Here is a 20,677-nt window from a genome sequence, read left to right as displayed (position 1 = left end):
TTTCTATTTTCACATTTCATTCCTCTCTGATTCCCTTTAAGCACTTTGAGTACGCCAGGAGAAAAATGTGATATACGTGTTCTTGTTTTGTCCGATTTACCTGGCTTTTGACTCTGCTTTGCGGCCTTGCTACTTAACTGCTCATTTTGTATCACACATCCCTGTATATTTGCTTTATATATTTGTGCTGGCTGTTCACTTGGCTTATTAGTTAGATAATAAGTTAGGATTGTTGTTTGCTGGTGTTGTGGGGCTTGCTGGGATTTGTGGTTCTGTTCATGTGTGCAGCATTCTCATTTGTAAATAGTGCACTAACCTTAAATAAACAATTATTATTACACTATACCAAGTGTCTGGTCTTCAGTACATTACTGTAAATGTGGTTATCTGCTTGTCTGTGCAGACATTTCAGCCATCAGTCGCACAATCTGTGACACCCTTGGCAACGCTGCCACAGTATTTTTTTGTTTTTTTATGTAACGTGATCTAAAGCTCCATGACTGAAGAGTTTCAGAACACGTTGGATAAAAATGGACGTGGCCATCTTGCCGATGTAGCGGGAGGAGTTTCAGACTGCTAATGATTTACAGGTCCCGGGTGAAGTACTGCCACTGCCACCCGCTGCTCCTTGAAGCTCTGAGATAGAGCTGAGTATTCATTTTTAACTACAAATTTTGTCTAATTCTAGATAGAAATATGGGTGGGGGATTTTGAATGACCAGGCACATTAAAGAGGAACTTTAGTGAAAAGAGGAAAAAAATAAATAAATACAATGCAAAGTGAGAAGTTTAAAAATAGAATAATCTATTGGAGCAAAATGTAAAGATTTTTCATGGAAAAGGGGTATCCTCTTCTGATTGCGATGAAGTTCAGTACTGGGTTACAGTTGCCTTTTAAGACAGCCCTCTCAGCAATGTAGCGTATTACTACTGACACAAGAACATGCATGCTCAGTACTGCTTGACCAAGCGTATATGTTCACATGTTAGCTCAAATGAGAAGATCCATCCAGGTCAACTGGGCCCTTTTCCCCATGAGAACGGTCAGAATAAGAGCTTGGGGGATTCCCATACATACACAGGATAGCTGCATAATGCAAATGTAAACGTTATGGTATGGTTATGGTACGTCTTTCATCTCATGTCTGCATGTAGCCTTAGCAAAAGGAAAACTAAAAGAAGTCAAGTATAAAGAACACGTTGCTTTTTTTTTTTCAGACAGACTTCTTTTCATGCTGATCACAGAAATCGAAACTTGTGCCAAGATCCGCATATTGTGAAGATATCATGCACTGAACAGTGTTTGCAAGTGCTCGAATAAAAGAGCTCTTTCAAGGGTCAGACGACTCTGCAAAAAGAAAGAACTGAAATCTTTAACTCAAAAGGTGCGCTGGGAATACAACAAATTGCTGCAATCATTTCTGATCACCGGAAAGCTGTTCTTGTGGTTACATAACACAAAGGTGTGAGGGAATCATGGTGGGCTATCATTGTGGGCACCTACTGTGATTGAACTTAAAAGAAAAGGTTTATTCTGTTCTGCAATTCTCAGAGTGGTGAACACGGCAAAATATACAATGTGTTGGATCGCAGACAGAAACACAATGAGCGAAGCAGATAATTTAGGTGCCGGCGACATAAAATGGTGGTCGCATAAACTGCAATGTTAATTGCAGCTATATTGGTGCACAGTGAGTAATTTAAGTGCCGGCAGCACACCAAACATACCGGCTTTAGGCAGTGCAGATATATAGGTGGAGGGATTGTTTAGCGGTGGAAGGAGGTGCTGATATCAGTGGAGGGATCCTAGGGGGTTGGGTGGAGGGTAGGGTAGTCTTAGGAGTAGTTAGATGGAGGGTTAGTGTGAGAAGGGGGTTAGGTGATAGTAAAATATCAGTAAAAATGACCACTATACTACTATTGGAATTAGCCAATGCCCAATAGTAGAATATCAGTCATTTTACCAGTATTCGACTAGTGGCTTTCCCCGTTGTCCAAATTACCTTGGCACCCTTTTTAGACGTACGCCACAATGATGCCTATGAAAGTTTATGCAGGTGATTTTCCTGGTTTATCTATACATTTTAATACTAAAGACGGCCAGGGGGTGGAAATGATTACAGCTTACATGTAATGTGTATGTCGCTTAGAAATCAGCTACTCAACGTTCAGGAAATGCCTTTGGACAATCATTACTGATAGCCAATCAAATCTGTTTACTATCTGTAGTTCACTGCAGCTCACATCACCAAAGCAAAAGCTACAAGAAGATTAGAAGCCGAGTTGTCAACAATTACAGCAGTACAAAGACTAAAGGTGGCCATACACTGGTCGATTTGCCATCAGATTCGACCAACAGACAGATCCCTATCTGATCGAATCTGATCAGAGAGGGATCGTATGGCTACCTTTACAGCAAACAGATTGTGAACGATTTCAGCCTGAAACCGTTCACAATCTGTTGTGGTGGTGCTGCTGCCCCCGCCCGCATACATTATCTGCTCCGCCGGCGCGACTCCAGTCTCCCGGTCACCGCTGCTCTGTCTGCGCTCTGGTCTCCAGGTCCGGCATGCCTCACTTCTTCTAGCCCGGCAGGAAGTTTAAACAGTAGAGGGCGCTCTACTGTTTAAACTTCCTGCCGGGCTAGAAGAAGTGAGGCATGCCGGACCTGGAGACCAGAGCGCAGACAGAGCAGCGGTGACCGGGAGACTGGAGTCGCGCCGGCGGAGCAGGTAATGTATGCGGGCTCTATTGCGTCGGTCGTCGGGCACTCGAACGCCGCTAGCGATGCGCTCTTTACCCGCGGGCGATTGACGGTTATTTTCCGCATGGCACGATCGACGGGATCGGACGAAATGGATCGAAATTCGGCGTGTAGCGTGAACGATTGGCAGCAGATTCGATCCCAGTGATCGAATCTGCTGTCAAAACGGGCGCAAATCGGGTCAGTGTATGGCCAGCTTAAGAGAATAAGGAATAATATGCTCCTATCTTAAAGCAGTTTTGTACATTTATGCTACATTAGATGTGCTGGGGACATTCTAAACCCAGAATTTTTATACACAACCCCACTTAGAAATTGTATTGGTGACATAATCCCCCATGTCACATTCTCCCCTACGCATGATGGCGAACGATGCAATAGGTGGGCTTGCCGTCCAACTGTGTCACACCCCTTCGTCAAGCATAATCTGAAAATACTACCCTTAAAAGTTTAGTTATAGTCACCATAGAAACACGTCTCTGTCTATATGTTCTGTGGCTCTCACATATAGTACTGACCAGTCAGCATATGGGACCATATGTCTCTAAAAGTGCAGAAATAAATATGCCTCCAGTAGTGTAAAATAATACAGTGGACAACCAAAAGTACTGTGTGAGTAAATAAGGAAGAACTGGATTACCTAAAAAAGTAAAGATTGCCTGTCACCTAGCACTTAATATATAAACACACGAGGTAATGGGCACTTAAAGAGGAACTTCAGCCTAAACAAGCATACTGTCATTAAGTTACATTAGTTATGTTAATTAAAATAGATAGGTAATATAATCTCTTACCCACCCTGTTTTAAAAGAACAGGCAAATGTTTGATTTCATGAGGGCAGCGATTTTTTGGGTTGAAAGGAGGTGGCAAGGAGCATGAGACACAGTTCCAACTGTCCTGTGTGCTGATCACCCCTCCCAGTTGCTAGGCAACGTGAATAACAACATAGGAAATCCCATCATGCTTTGCACAGCATCAGGGAAAAAAGCCCAGGCAGTTTTCTTTGATGGGTGGAGCTTAGCTATAAATGCAGCTAAAAATGATGCTTTGGTAAGAAAAACAAAGTTCTGATGCCGTGAAACTGTTTAAAGGGGTTCTTTTGCGAAAAAAGTAGGCAGTTAAAAAATGTGACAGATGACAGGTTTTGGGCCAGTCCATCTTTTTAAGGGGGATTCTCAGGGCTCTCTTTGTTTTCAACAGCATTTCCTGAACAATAGTTGCAAAATGTAACTGACATAATAGTGTGCAAGTGATTAGGGAGGCCGGCTGTTATCTTGCTATTTTGGCAGTTAAACTGCTGTTCAGGAAATGCTGTTGAAAACAAAGAAAGCCCTGAGAATAAAAAGATGGACTGGCCCAAAACCTGTCATCTGTCACATTTTTGAACTGCCTACTTTTTTCGTGAAAGAACCCCTTTAAAGAGACTCTGTAACAACAAAAACCTCCCCTGGGGGGGTACTCACCTCGGGTGGGGGAAGCCTCCGGATCCTAATGAGGCTTCCCACGCCGTCCTCTGTCCCACGGGGGTCTCGCTGCAGCCCTCCGAACAGCCGGCGACAGAGCCGACTGTAGCTTCAATATTTACCTTTGCTGGCTCCAGCGGGGGCGCTGTGGCGGCTTTCGGCACGGAAATAGACGGAAATACCCGATCTCCGTCGGGTCCGCTCTACTGCGCAGGCGCCTGAAACTTGCGCCTGCGCAGTAGAGCAGACCCGACGGAGATCGGGTATTTCCGCCTACTTCGGAGCCGACAGCCGTCAGAGCGCCTGCGCAGGAGCCAGGAAGGTAAATATTACGTCACCGCTGCACGGAGGGCTGCAGCGAGACCCCTGACGGATGGAGGACGGCGTAGGAAGCCTCATTAGGATCCGGAGGCTTCCCCCACCCGAGGTGAGTACCCCCCAGGGGACGTTTTGTCGTTACAGTTCCTCTTTAAGAAACACCAAGCCTTTTCAGTTCTGCTGAGTAGATATTTAGTCCGGAGTTTCACTTCAAGCTTAAAGAGGAACTCCAGTGAAAATAATGTAGTAAAAAAAGTGCTTCATTTTTTACCATAATTATGTATAAATGATTTAGTCAGTGTTTGCGCATTGTAAAATCTTTCCTCTCCCCGATTTACATTCTGACATTTATTACATGGTGACATTTTTACTGTGGGCAGGTTATGTAGCTGCTCCTAGCTGTTTTGGCTGTTAGAGACAGCTGTAAACAGCTATTTCCTGTCTGTAAGCATTGTTACATTGTGGCAGTTTGCCCAGAGTACCGCGGTCCCAGAGCTTCTTGTGGGAGGGGTTTCAGCACAAAATCAGTCATACAGCGCCCCCTGATGGTCTGTTTGTGAAAATCATTATATTTCTCATGTAAAAGAGGGTATCAGCTACTGATTGGGATAAAGTTCAATTCTAGGTTGGAGTTTCTCTTTAAGTAAGGTTCTAGAAAGATTGTAAAAAAAAATAAATTGTAAAATGTAAAATGCATAGATATAAAATGTACATTAATCACATGATGGAAAGCACTACAAATTATTTTTTTCCTATGCAGCTGTGAAATCTGAGAGGTTATGGCCTACCCTATCTCTACATGGTGGATTCTCAGGGATTTCTTTATTTTTAAGAGTACTTACTGAACTGCAGTTGTTCAGTTTAGCTGCCAAAATAGTGTGCAAATGAGTAGGGAGGCTGGTTGACATATTTTATAGGTCCTTTCCAGGTTGAGCTTTTGTAAGGATTGTAGGAAATACAGAGAATTCCCAATGAATAGATGGACTAGTCCAGAACAGTCTGCCAGGATCTCTCCTGTAGCATGTTCTGTCGGCTGCAGTGGAACTGCAACCTGGCAGTTCTGACGTATCTGCTTGCATTCAGTTGCTCAGTTTGGATTGCATTCGCAATAATTCTCTCTCAGCAGTTCAGAGCAGCTCAGGATGCTGTCATGATTCCACCTATTGCTTGCTGCAGTTGAATTGCAGCCAGATAGCCCTGGATTTCCTACATGCATGTTGTTGCATGATATTGCATGTATTTGTTATGAGAGTTCTTTCCATTCACAGTCAGCTAGCAGCTTGTAATTAGACTAGCTCAGGATTGCACAATTACCATTCAGCTGTGTGGGAATTTGCATATCTGCATCCACCGGCTGATGTCCACATAAAGGTTTACCTCTCATTCCAGACCCCGCCTGACAGTATTCAGCTCCCTGAGTTGTTGCTGGGTCCATGCTGTGAAAGTATTGTGTATTGCCTTGCTTTGTATTTCCCTGCCTGCTGGATGTTTGCTGCACCCGCGGGGGTCAGTGAAGTCCACTATCCTGCTAGTTGGAGACTGCCTTCACCACGCTGGTGACTGGTAGTTATCCTGCTTACCTTGTTCCTGAGGACGTAACTGAAGCAGCGGTTGCCATTAGTAACGCTCCTGTTTGTCTTTGTCTATGTCAGTGTGAATGTTTGCCAGATTGGCAAAGCATTCTGTCTGTCTGTTGTTTGTATTCAGCCTGAGGCTTAGTGCGGTGCCGCACTAAGCAGCCATTGTGTCTTGTTATTTGTGGCGGTATCGGAAGTCCAGAACAGCGGTTACTCTGGGAATCTCACTCCTTTGTTCATTACTCCAGTGACAACCTGTGTAGTCTCTTCCATCACCCAGCTACATATGCTTGTTGTCTGGTGGAACTCTGGCTTTCTTGCCCTCAGCTGCTATACCTTGCACCTTAAAGGCCTGGGTGTAACCGAAGTCAGGTAGGTGTTGCTCTTAACCTCCTGTTCAAGCAGGGACGCGCCACATAGGCTAAAGAAGGTGGTGGTAGATTGGGGCATAGCAGCTGAAAAGAAAGCAGGATATCTGCCAGGCATTACACTGTCAAATCTTTTACTACCTTTCTCAAGTGACAGCAACACGTGAATAAAGTAATTTATAATTCATTTTACTGCATTATATATATGCATATAATGCATATTTTAAATTTTAGGTAGTTATGTATTATACCATTAATGACTTTGGCAGCCTCATAAAATTTTATTCACTTCCCTAGTGAGGTAGTTGAAAGCCTTGGGCATTTGTTTGCTCCAGGTTCCTAGCCGTTCCCAAGTTCTGCGCTGTTGAAAGAGTGGTGTCCACTGTACCTAGTTGCTGTATCAACTCCTTGACATCCAAGAAGTGTCAGTTGATGCCCTCTGTTACCGAGTCGCATCCATTCCAAGATGGAGTTCCCCATGTCTAGAGGCTTAGGCACAAAAACAACATCCAATGGGACCCAATCAGAATTGAGATGCTCCTGCTGTTTTCTATGCTTTATTCCAACCAGCAGGCAAACCTCCGGCTCTGTTCTAACCACTCCCTCCTCCTCGGTTCAGTCCCAAGGCAACTAGTAGCTGCTACACTGACAATTTTCTCACAGCTCCCAGTCTGGGTTGAGGCTACCCAGTCTACTAGGTCATCTTCATATACCGGCTATGAGCTGGCACTTCTGGAACATCCGGCGGCAGACACACCAGCCAGGTACAGTGGACACCTCTGCTTCAATAGTGCATAACTCTAGAATGATGCATTGGAACGACTTGGGACCTGAAACAAACATAAACTAAAGCACTTTGATCTCACCAGGGGATTGGATAGAATTTGCCAAAATCGGTTTAATAGACAAGTACCAAGTTTTATAGTTTTTTGCGACCTTCCCGTCCAGAGGTCTCTGGCCCCTTAAGGGTTTCAGACTTTTTTTTCTTAAAAACTTAGCTGTGTTTCACTGTGATTGGCTCACAGTGTACACAGGGCCAGGAGGCAATAAAATCTGCTCCTGAACGGCATAAGGAGCTCAGCTGTTTGTCAGACAGCTGAATAAGTGGGAGTGATGTGAATGGCTCAATCGATGGGAGCACTCAGCGAGAGTAGTTGAAATCTATGCTCTAGCAGGAATAAAAGTAAAAACTAGATTTCAACTACCTGCGTCCAGAAGAGGTTAAGTACTACTGTTGTGATCAATATAATACACAGAAATAATTCTTAAAGAGAATCTGTGAGGGAAACAAAACCCTCTGGTGGATACTTACCTCGGGAGGGGGAAGCCTCTGCATCCTAATGAGGCTTCCCCGTCCTTCTCCCTCCCTCTGTTCAATTACACGGGTCCCCCGAAGTGCGACGAGGTAAATATTTACTACCGCAATCCTGAGCAGGCGCACTAGCGGCTTTCTGTTTGGGATAAGGCGGAACTAGAATCCGATTGGATCCGCTCTACTGCGCAGGCGTGAGTCTTTGTGCATGCGCAGTAGATGCAGATACGGTCGGGTTCAGCCATTTCTGCCTTACCTGAAGGAAGAGCCACTACTGCGCCTGGGCTGGATCCCGCAAGGTACATAAATCCTTGCTTGTCAAGCTTGTCAGGGGAGGATTCAGGGGGAGCCAGAGCTGGATTCCTGCTGTCTACAGAGGTCGGGGAAGCCTCATTGGGACCCTGAGGCTTCCCCCTCCCGAAGGTAAGTATCCCCCATAGGTTTTTTTTTAAGTTACAGAGTCTCTTTAAAGCGGTTAAAGTCGAATGAAACTCACATTTCATCTATGGTATGAAGCATTACAGCATCTATATAACCAAAAGGTAGTTGTAATACTTGGCGTGGTAAGCACAAGCCATAGCAAGTTGCAGCCCACCCAGCAGGGGGGGGGGGCTTTTAAAAATAATCAAGGGATTACTAATAAAAATTAATAGCAAAAATGTTATAAATAGTTTGGAAGAGTAAATACTCAAACCTTTACTTCACTCAGGAGCTAACTGATAAGATTGCCATTGCCATAGCAAAATGATCAGATTGTGATCAGCTATACTAGGCTGTGTACACAATACAGAAAATCTTCTGATGTATCCAGGAGGGACAAAAATAACTTTCTCTACTTTGTTCACACAGTACACCTGAAGTGAGAGGTATATAAAAGCTGCTTTATTTATTTTCTTTTAAACAATACCAGTTGCCTGGCAGCCCTGACAATCTTTCATGTATCAGTAGGGATTCAAAGAATCACCCACCTGAAACAAGCACATGGCAAATCCAGTCAATCTTTAGTTAGAAACGTCTCATCAACATGCTTGTTCAGGATGTATGGCTAAAAGTATTAGAGGCAGAGGATCAGCAGGACAGTAAGCCACTTTTGTTTAACCACTTTACCACCAGGGGAGTAGAAATGCGTACCGCCCCTGGTGGTGCCGCCGCTGTCCGCGCTCCCGCTCGCACTCCTGTGCATGCCGCCGCCCGCTCGCCCGGAGATCAATGAACGGGAAAAACCATTCCCATTCGTTGATCTCTGCCCCCCAGCAATGATCGGCTGCTTCTATGAGAAGCAGCGCGATCATTGTGATTTTCCCAGCCTCATTCTGCTTCCTGTAAGTGTACTTCCGCACGCTTACAAGTTGCATGAACAAAAAATTACTGTGGCCATCTTGTGGCCAAATAGTAAAACTACATCCAAAAACATTTTTAATAAATAAATACCTAGTTTTACATAATAAATTAATACCACTTTAAAGAGACACTGAAGTCTCGTAAAAATCATGTTTTTATTTAAAAATTGTGTTTATCATCATAGCCCTACCTAAACTGCCGCTGAAATCTAACTAAGTCCCCCTAACCCCCACCCTCCCTCTCCCCCGCAAAATCCACTACTTTCTTGGTTGTGGATTTTGCTGCTGTTGGAGGCAAAGCTTTAAGCCGCAGCTCTGCCTCCTTACGCGTCTATCAGACGCGTATCCCCGCCTCTACCCCACCCCTCTCAGTGAAGGAAGACTGAGAGGGGCGGGGAGAGGCGGCGATCCGGGCTGATAGACGCACTGAGAGGCAGAGCTCTGTCTCTCACAGAAGCGCTGCCCGGATTGCCCCCTGGGGAGTTAGGGAGATTTAGTTAGATTACAGTGGCGGGGATGCGGCGGTTTAGGTAGGGCATTAATGTTAAACACATTTTTTAAATAAAAACATGATTTTTACGAGACTTCAGAGTCTCTTTAAGCCTTACCGTGAGAAAGAATAAAAAAAGGGAACAGCCTAGATTTAAGTAGGTTTGGGACTGTACCTACACATGTTTATCTCATCATGGGGTTGATACTCAAAGCTTACTTATTTTTCACCTTAAAGTGGATCTCCATCCAAAAATTAAAAACCCGTCATTGCAGCTGTAAACTTATATTTACCTGCGGAATCTCGTCCTACTAAGCCGTCCCGAAGCCCCTGCATCACTCTTCTTCCGGCGCCTGGCCCCGTCTCCCCTCGGAGAAAAAAACGCCGTAAATAGCTTGCTGTTTTTTTGTCCGAAGAGAGAGGGGAGACGGGGCCAGGCGCCAGAAGTGGAGTGATTCAGGGGCTTCGGGACGGCTTCGTGGGACGAGATTCTGCAGGTAAATATAACTTTTCTTTACAGCTGCACTGACGGGTTTTTCATTTTTGGAACGAGATCCACTTTAACTGTAAAGCTACATACACAAGCTTGATCAAAGTCAGCCGAGGCATCCTCAGCCAATAATCAGGCATGTGTACAGTAGCCCCCGGCCGCCATCTCACAAGCGATCCACCAGGCAGATCAACTTGGCCGAGCAACACCTGATTATATTGTGCACACCACTGCACACACCTGCCGTCACGCACATGCCGCTCTGTTGTGCCTCTACCCTCCACATAGCTATACAACTGACTTTGGGTCTGTACAGCCCAGGCAGCAATGTTGCCCAAGAGGATCGGGTCCTGATCCCTGACGGGAGACATTAGTCAAAGGTGTGTACCCATCTTAAGGAGAGCTAATGCATGACATAAACAAATAAGGAGAAATCATTCATGAGCCAAACAGATAAATCATGAGTTAAGTCAAATAAGGAGATATAAACCATGGGTTAAGTCAGTTAAGGAGAGATACATTGGGAGTTAATAAGTAAGGTGAGGTAATCCAACAGAAAACCTTTGTGAATCAGCCCCCATGTCACATGTCTTTTCAGATACACTTTAAAAAAAATGCTGGGCATTAATTTTTGGCACAAATGCTTACATCTTCTTCATTTATTTTAGTGAACTGATCCTTTATTCTGTGACGCCAAAATCGTTCTACTTTTCTTCTAGTTTCCATTCTGTATGCTTTTTCCCATTGTCCCGTCTCACTGTAAATGGTCCGTGCAAGTCCGTGGTATGTAACCCATCGCCAGTTTTTACACCATGCTAGTCCATTCAGTCTTCCTTTTACACATGAGCTGCAGAATCCAAGACCTACTACTGCAGAAGCCATTATTCATTGGAACTCCTAGGAAAGCAGACAGAGGAAAAAAGTCAGCCTGTGCTATATACAGCAAAATGTTATCCAAGCAGGCCTCAGCTTTACACTTCTTTGAGGGAGGTGGTGTGAGAGATTGGTAGGATGGGGAAGCAGGGTGGGAAGAGCAGTTAGTGGTGGTAGGTAAGACAGGTGACCAGTGAAGAGGAAGCTGAAGGTTGACATTTAGAAAGACAGGTAATAAAGAGGGCATATAGGAAGATGACACAGAAGAGACCACTAAAGCCCCCCTCTCATTACTTGCTCCCACAAAAAAGTGTCATGTTTATCAAAGGATCCTGCAAGCACTGTGCAGCAGTGTCATACTCACAGTAGTATTTCTTTGTTATTATAGGTACTTCCATATCAAAATTATTTCACATCAATGTTTTCTACAGGTAATTTGTACAATCTGGAGGCCTTGGGATACAGCTTGGATCCACACATATATAGTGTAGCACTGGACCTTCTTAGCCAAAATACACCCCCCCCCCCCCCCCCCCCCAAAAAAAAAAAAAAAAAACACCAACAAAAAATGATCCAATACTATATTGGTGCAGGCTCATCTTGTCTGGAAATGGGCATTTAGTTCCTACTCATTGCAGAGCCATGATTTCCATACCCCGTTGTGAGATAACACCTTGCTACCTAAGTTTACTTCAATACTTGTTGCACACTTCTGGCAGAAGTGTGGGGGTGTCCTTTTTAGGTCAAAACGTGGACCAGGGAAAACCAACCTCATCTGCCAAGCTCACTGAGCAGCACATCTAACCTTTCCCCCCACTATTTTAGATGCATGCAGCTGGAACACGCTTTCCAATCAATGGTTTGGAGAGTGTAAAGCCTGGCACTAGATGCAGCTGGAATACATGTAGGCTACTATGGATTCGTTGACACATATACGTGCTCTCAGTTGAACAACAAGTTACCATGTGATTGGAGAAAAGAGATGAGGCACTGTGAATGCTCTTGTACCTTTAATTCCAGATTTACATAGACAGAGTAGTTAGCAGTGCGGTTAACAGGCCCCTTGTAGACTCTGAGGAAGCGTTTGTAAACGCGAAACAACGGTCAGGCTTATTAACCCCCACTGCTAACCACTCTGTCTATATGAATCTGCAATTAAAGGTACCAAAGCATCCACAGTGCCTCATCTATTTTCTCCAATCACATGGGAGCACACTTTGATCAGACAATTTGGTGCTGGGCCTATACCAATGTTTGCCCACCCACTTCTCTCCCTAATTGAAAATGGCCCCATGAAACATTAGATAGGTGACCTATACAAAGAAATGGTGGATAATAGGGAGACAGAACATACTCAAAGCACAGAAGATAAATGGTTGGACCCTGGATAATGAGGACTGTAAGGATGCACTGGAGTCAGTCAAAAAGCACTGAATTACAGACCGGATAACATAGCAGTCATTTTGTGTAGTGAAGGTATTATAGAGTTTAAGACTCAGTCTTATTAGTACTTCGATGTTACAATCAAGTTATTAGCGTGATGCATGCCGTAACATGTATAGGAATGTCATAGCAGGCAGGGTGATGTCTAAATGATCATAGTACTGTCTTGTTATAACAGGTATTGTTCTGTTCAACTACATTATTGAGGGGATTCTCATTGTAAATGTGTTTAACGGAGTTCTGGTTCACCATGAGCTTGCTGGGTACTCTGTAGCTCTGTAAAGGTGTTCACTGTATTTTAACTTGTTGCCGACCGCGTCACGCCGATGGGCGTGGCCACAGCAGCAGCCCCAGGACCGCCTAACACCGCTTGGCATAAAGTCTTGGGGCGGTGATTTGCAGGAGATCGCGCTCGCCGATGCGCGTGCATCTCTGCTTAAATGACGGGGCTGTCCCCTTGGCAGGCTCAGGGGTGATCTGCTGCCATAGGCTGAAGCCTATGACAGCTGATCACAGTGATTGGCTGGCGGGGGGAGGGAGGAAGGGGGAAGACAAAATAAATAAAAAAATACTAAATTTTATTAGAAAAATAAACAAAAATAAACATCTTGGGAGCGATCATAGGATCGTCAGAAAAAGGAGGGGGAATCACCTGTGTGCTGAGTTGTGCGACCTTGCAGCAAGGCCTTAAAGCTGCAGTGGCCCAATTTGTGAAAAATGGCCTGGTCTTTAGGGGGGTTTAAGCCCATGGTCCTTAAGTGGTTAAATAACAAGTACCAGCAGATTAGCCTGTTTGCTTGATTTACACAAATTGTTTAAAATAACCTTCTTTAACTATTTGTTGTTTTTTAATTATTATTATTCTGGTTGGACTTGATGGAGGATGTCTTATTTCAACTAACTATGTAACTGTAACCCAAGATTTTACCAAACGATCTGTGAAAAGTCAATTCCCTAAGGCTGTTAACGCATGGCAAACTGAAATGACAAAGTAGGGAGTTAAATTACCGACTTTTAAGGTAAATACCTCAATAAGTGTCAATTCAAAAAGATGGAGTAAAACCAAGTGAGATGTTCGGTATTTATATCCAGCCGGTAGCTGTTGGTAAGTAACAAACAGCCATTTGGTAAGGTTATAGAAAGGAGGAAACAAAGCAGAGAAAATATGAAAACTAATTAAACTTTTTCTTGAAAATAAAATAGTTAATAATAAATGTACCTAATTTCACAACATTATTATATAGTAAAGGTTTTGAGATGATACAAATGTAATGTTAATTTAATGTAGTTTGGACTTGCACTTTACTAGTCAGTATAATAAAAATACCTAATGAAATACTGCATGAGGTTAAAATCTTAGTAAATTGTCATTCAGTTTTTCTGTAAATTACTGAACTACTACCGCATATGTGAAATTCTTAGTGAATTTGACAAAAAAGTCTAAAATACCACATGAGGTAAATTACCGAATACAACATTTTTACAGAATGTGTCTTAATGAATTGAAGCCTATGCCTTATCCGCTGTGTGTAGAAGTACTACAGAACTCGGGTATTGAACAGCTACTTTTCTCCAGTGACTCATAAGTTATTGGCCAGTTATATGTTATTGGCTGTTTTGGCTTCCAATGTCACAGTTAGGTCCAGAAATATTTGGACAGAGACAACTTTTTTCTAATCTTGGTTCTGTACATTACCACAATGAATTGTAAATGAAACAACTCAGACGCAGTTGAAATGCAGATTTTCAGCTTTAATTCAGTGGGGTGAACAACACAATCACATAAAAATGTGAGGCACACATTTTTTAAACACAATCCCTTCATTTCAAGGGCTCAAAAGTAGTTGGACCAATTAAAGCGGATCCGAGATGAAAAACTTACTATAACAAGCAACTTGTCTATATATCTTATCTAAAGTTTAGATAGTTTACACAGCAAATGTAGCTGCAAAAAGCTTCAACAGTTTATGATTATTTATTCCTGTGATACGAGGGCAGCCATGTTCTGTTTGTCACATTACACACAGGCAAACTGATCTGTATCTCCAACTCCTCTCTCCTACTCCCTCCTCCCCTCAGCCTCTGAAATCTCTGGCTAGTAACCTCCTCCTCCTGCCCAGACTGAGCTCCCATAAGCCCTTGCAACTAAGGCTGAGAATGCCAAGGCTCTCTGGAGAAGCTGTGGGCGAGGCTTGTTTAGTTTATAGGGAATCAGAGTATTAAAACAAAACAAAAAAAGTATTTGGCTTGAGGAATGCCTTATAAACTATATGAAAGGAACACAATTATGCAATGAGTAAAAGTTTATCTCGGATCCACTTTAAATAACTGAAAATAAAATGTTCATTTCTAATACTTGGTTGAAACCCCATTACTGGCAATGACAGCCTGAAGTCTTGACCTCATTGGCATCACTAAATGCTAGGTTTCCTCCTTTTTAATGCTCTGCCAGGTCTTTACTGCAGCATCTTTAACTTGCTGTTTGTGGGCCTTTCTATCCGAAGTTAAGTTTTGAACAAGTGAAATGCATGCTCAATTGGGTCAGGTAACTGACTTGGCCATTAACCACTTACCGCCCACTGCACAGGGGCGGCTGGAAAGTGGATCCCGCAAGGACCGCCGCATGCACAGAGGCGGCGGTCCTTGTACGGGCATGGGCTGAGCGATCGCGTCATCCGTGACGCGATCCTCCGCCGGGGATCGATGGTCGGGGATTTAGCCTCCAGCTCCCTGGCCACTTAGCAGCGCCGGCGGGCGGAGGAATACAGAATTCCGCCGATCAATGCGTATAATAGGCTTTGTAATGTATACAAAGCCTATTATACAGGCTGCCTCCTGCCCTGGTGATCCCAGTGTCCGAGGGACCACCAGGGCAGGCTGCAGCCACCCTAGTCTGCACCCAAGCACACTGATCCCCCCCCCTCAGGCGCGGAGCTAGGGGGGGTCGGGGTAGGACAAGTGCCCCGGGGCGCCGGGTCCCCAAGGGCGCCCAGCTGAGCTTCGTTTTTTTTTTTTTTTTCTTGCGGGGGGTGAGGGGAGCAGCGCAGAGAAGAGAGAGAGAGCTGTGCGGACGGTGGGGAAGGGGGGCCATCTCCCCCCTCCTTCCCTCACCTTAGGTGCTCTCTCTCTCCCTCGCTGTCCCCTCCAATGTCTGTCCGGTGGCTGGCAGCGGCGGGCGGAACTCACCTCCGTTTCGCTCCAGTGCCGGCCGGAAGTTCGGGTGCGCAGCTGCTGCTCTGGTCTGGACCAGACCGAGTAGCGGCAGATCCATCCGGCGCTGCGACGAGACGGAGGTAAGTTCCGCCCGCCGCTGCCAGCCACCGGACAGACATTGGAGGGGACAGCGAGGGAGAGAGAGCAGCTCTTCTCTGCGCTGCTCCCCTCCTGCTGGGGAGGGGGACACCTGGCTGACCTGGCTACCTACTCTGGGCACCTATACCTCTGGCTACCTACTCTGGGCACCTATACCCCTGGCTACCTACTCTGGGCACATATACCTTACCCCTGGCTACTGGCTACCTACTCTGGGCACATATACCCCTGGCTACCTACTCTGGGCACATATACCCCTGGCTACCTACTCTGGGCACATATACCCCTGGCTACCTACTCTGGGCACATATACCCCTGGCTACCTACTCTGGGCACATATACCCCTGGCTACATATATTGGGCACATATACCCGTAACTACATATACTGGGCATATACCCCTGGCTACCTACTCTGGGCACATATACCCCTGGCTACCTACTCTGGGCACATATACCCCTAACTACATATACTGGGCATATACCCCTGGCTACCTACTCTGGGCACATATACCCCTGGCTACCTACTCTGGGCACATATACCCCTAACTACATATACTGGGCATATACCCCTGGCTACCTACTCTGGGCACATATACCCCTGGCTACCTACTCTGGGCACATATACCCCTAACTACATATACTGGGCATATACCCCTGGCTACCTACCCTGGGCACCTATACCCCTGGCTACCTACTCTGGGCACCCATACCCCTGGCTACCTACTCTGGGCACCTATACCCCTGGCTACCTACTCTGGGCACCTATACCCCTGGCTACCTACTCTGGGCACATATACCCCTGGCTACCTACTCTGGGCACATATACCCCTGGCTACCTACTCTGGGCACATATACCCCTGGCTACCTACTCTGGGCACATATACCCCTGCCTACATATACTGGGCATATATACCCCTGGCTACATATACTGGGCATATATACCCCTGGGTACATATACTGGGCATATATACCCCCTGGCTACGTGGACTGGGCATATATACCCCCTGGCTACATATACTGGGCATATATACCCCTGGCTACATATACTGGGCATATATACCCCTGGCTACATATACTGGGCATATATACCCCCTGGCTACATATACTTGGCATATATACCCCTGGCTACATATACTGGGCATATATACCCCTGCCTATATATACACTGGGCATATATACCCCCTGCCTACATATATTGGGCATATATACCCCTGGCTACATATACTGGGCATATATACCCCCTGGCTACGTGGACTGGGCATATATACCCCCTGGCTACATATACTGGGCATATATACCCCTGGCTACATATACTGGGCATATATACCCCTGGCTACGTATACTGGGCACATATCCGCCTGACTATATATACTGGGCACATATTATTCTCCTGGCTACATATACTGGGCATATATACCACTGGCTACATATACTGGGCACATATACCTCTGGCTACATATACTGGGCACACATACCCCTGCCTACATATACTGGGCACATATACCCCTGGCTACCTGTTCTGTGGACATCTCTACCCCTGGCTACCTGTTCTGGGGACATCTATACCGCTGGCCACCTATTCTGGGGACATCTATACTGCTGGCCACCTATTCTGGGGACAACTATAGACCTGGAGCTACCTATTTTTGGGGAACTACGTCAGATTGAGTGTATTTTGGAGAACTGCTGCCAGGTGAGAGGTGTCTACCATATTAAGGGGGCATTCTACCTATTTATGTGAAATGCTGTCTATTTATGTGACTCATGACTGCTGAATTTGTCTTTTTGGGGGCCTCATGGTTACTGAATTTGTTTTGTTGGGGGCCTCATGATTGCTGAATTTGTCTTGTTGGGGGCCTCATGATTGCTAAATTTTTCTTGTTAGGGGCCTCATGATTGCTGAGTTGGTTATGTTGGGGGCCTCATGATTGCTGAATTTGTCTTGATGGGGGGGGCTCATGATTGCTGAATTTGTCTTGGAACATGCTGGAAGGTACATACTGAGGGAGGGTGGGTGAGCGTGAGCCTGCTAACCTCCATATACATTTGGCTCCACCCATAACCATGCCCACATTTATTATGTGACCACGCCCCTTTTTGGCGCGGCGCGCTGCAACCTTGACTTTGGGGGGGGCGCATTAATAGTCTTTGTCCCCGGGCGCTGAAAATCCTAGCTACGCCTCTGCCCCCCCTGCCCCCTGATCTCCCACAGCACCCCTCACTCCCCCCCCCCCCTGCCCACCCCCCAGACCCCTGTTTGCACCCAATCACCCCCCTAATCACCCATCAATCACTCCCTGTCACTATCTGTCGACACTATTTTTTTTGTATTCCCTAAACTTCCCCTTGCTCCATCCTGATCACCCCCCCACCCCTCAGATTCTCCCCAGACCCCCCCCCCCCTGTGTACTGTATGCCTCTATCCCCCCTGTAATAACCCACTAATTACCTGTCAATCACCCATCAATCACCCCCTTGCGGGCAATCTGATCACCCACCCACACCAATAGATCGCCCGCAGATCCGACGTCAGATCACCTCCCAAGTGCATTTTTTACATCTGTTCTCTACCCTAAACACCCACTAATTACCCATCAATCACCCATCAATCACCCCCTATCACCACCTGTCACTGTTACCCATCAAATCAGACCCTAATCTGCCCCTTGTGGGCACCCAATCACTCGCCTACACGCTCAAATTGCCCTCAGACTTCCCTTATCAATTCGCCAGTGCATTATTTACATCTGTTCTTCCCTGTAATAACCCACTGATCACCTGTCAATCACCCCCTATCACTGCCACCCATCAATCACCCCCTGTCACTGCCACCCATCAATCAGCCCCTAACCTGCCCCTTGCAGGCAATCTGATCACTCACCCACACCAATAGATCGCCAGCAGATCCGACGTCAGATCACCTCCCAAGTGCATTTTTTACATCTGTTCTCTACCCTAAACACCCACTAATTACCCATCAATCACCCCCTGTCACTGCTACCCATCAGATTGGACCCCTATCTGCCCCTAGGGCACTCAATCACCCACCCACACCCTCAGAACGCCCTCAGACCCCAGCACTGATAACCTCGCCAGTGCATTGCTTGCATCCATTCCCCCCTCTAATCACACCTTGAGACACCCATCAATCCCCTCCTGTCACCCCCTAGCACACCTACCCATCAGATCAGGCCCTAATTTGACCGTGTGGGCTCCTGATCATTCGGCCAAACCCTCAGATCCCCCTCAGACCCCCTTCCGATCACCTCCCCAGTGCATTGATTGCATCTATTTTCCCCTCTAACCACCCCCTGAGACACCCATCAATCACCTCCTGTCACCCCCCTAGCACTCCTATCCATCAGATCAGGCCCAATACAACCTGTCATCTAAAAGGCCACCCTGCTTATGACCGGTTCCACAGAATTCACCCCCTCATAGACCACCTGTCATCAAAATTTACAGATGCTTATACCCCTGAACAGTCATTTTGAGACATTTGGTTTCCAGACTACTCACTGTTTTGGGCCCGTAAAATACCAGGGCGGTATAGGAACCCCACAAGTGACCCCATTTTAGAAAAAAGACACCCCAAGGTATTCTGTTAGGTGTATGACGAGTTCATAGAAGATTTTATTTACTGTCAAAAGTTAGCGTAAATTGATTTTTATTGTTTTTTTTTCACAAAGTGTCATTTTTCACTAACTTGTGACAAAAAATAAAATCTTCTTTGAGCTCACCATACACCTAACGGAATACCTTGGGGTGTCTTCTTTCTAAAATGGGGTCACTTGTGGGGTTCCTATACTGCCCTGGCATTTTAGGGGCCCTAAACCGTGAGGAGTAGTCTAGAAAACAAATGCCTCAAAATGACCTGTGAATAGGACGTTGGGCCCCTTAGCGCACCTAGGCTGCAAAAAAGTGTCACACATGTGGTATCACCGTACTCAGGAGAAGTAGTATAATGTGTTTTGGGGTGTATTTTTACACATACCCATGCTGGGTGGGAGAAATCTCTCTGTAAATGGACAATTGTGTGTAAAAAAAAAAATCAAACAATTGTCATTTACAGAGACATTTCTCCCACCCAGCATGGGTATGTGTAAAAATACACCACAAAACACATTATACTACTTCTCCTGAGTACGACGGTACCACATGTGTGGCACTTTTTTACACCCTAAGTGCGCTAAGGGGCCCAAAGTCCAATGAGTACCTTTAGGATTTCACAGGTCATTTTGCGACATTTGGTTTCGAGACTACTCCTCACGGTTTAGAGACCCTAAAATGCCAGGGCAGTATAGGAACCCCACAAATGACCCCATTCCAGAAAGAAGACACCCAAAGGTATTCCGTTAGGAATATGGTGAGTTCATAGAAGATTTTATTTTTGTCACAAGTTAGCGGAAAATGACACTTTGTGAAAAAAAAACTATTAAAATCAATTTCCGCTAACTTGTGACAAAAAAATAAAATCTTCTATGAACTCACCATACTCCTAACGGAATACCTTGGGGTGTCTTCTTTCTAAAATGGGGTCATTAGTGGGGTTCCTATACTGCCCTAGCATTTTAGGGGCCCTAAACCGTGAGGAGTAGTCTTGAAACAAAAATGACCTGTGAAATCCTAAAGGTACTCATTGGACTTTGGGCCCCTTAGCGCAGTTAGGGTGCAAAAAAGTGCCACACATGTGGTATCGCCGTACTCAGGAGAAGTAGTATAATGTGTTTTGGGGTGTATTTTTACACATACCCATGCTGAGTGGGAGAAATCTCTCTGTAAATGGACAATTGTGTGTAAAAAAAATCAAACGATTGTCCATTTACAGAGATATTTCTCCCACCCAGCATGGGTATGTGTAAAAATACACCCCAAAACACAATATACTACTTCTCCTGAGTACGGCAATACCACATGTGTGGCAC

The 20,677-nt window shown here is 45.4% G+C and overlaps 1 protein-coding gene across 2 annotated transcripts in view; it reads right to left on the bottom strand.

Moving 5' to 3' along the window:
- Positions 1–20,677, bottom strand: part of LARS2 (leucyl-tRNA synthetase 2, mitochondrial) — a 320,228-nt gene that overhangs the window by 285,103 nt on the left and 14,448 nt on the right. The window contains exons 1-2 of one of the 2 annotated variants that reach the window (XM_068236333.1): positions 13,467–13,525; positions 10,772–11,020 (exon numbers count right to left, since the gene is read on the bottom strand). In XM_068236333.1, the coding sequence (XP_068092434.1) occupies positions 10,772–11,005 (234 nt within the window). In that variant the 5' untranslated portion in view covers positions 11,006–11,020; positions 13,467–13,525. Of the gene's footprint in view, positions 1–10,771; positions 11,021–13,466; positions 13,526–20,677 lie in introns of those variants that run through there. The other variant, XM_068236332.1, reaches the window with a different exon arrangement.

Source organism: Hyperolius riggenbachi, chromosome 5, assembly GCF_040937935.1.
Source record: "Hyperolius riggenbachi isolate aHypRig1 chromosome 5, aHypRig1.pri, whole genome shotgun sequence".
Taxonomy (NCBI): domain Eukaryota; kingdom Metazoa; phylum Chordata; class Amphibia; order Anura; family Hyperoliidae; genus Hyperolius; species Hyperolius riggenbachi.
Note: the sequence above shows the minus strand (reverse complement) of the source record. Positions and strands in the feature narration are given on the sequence as shown.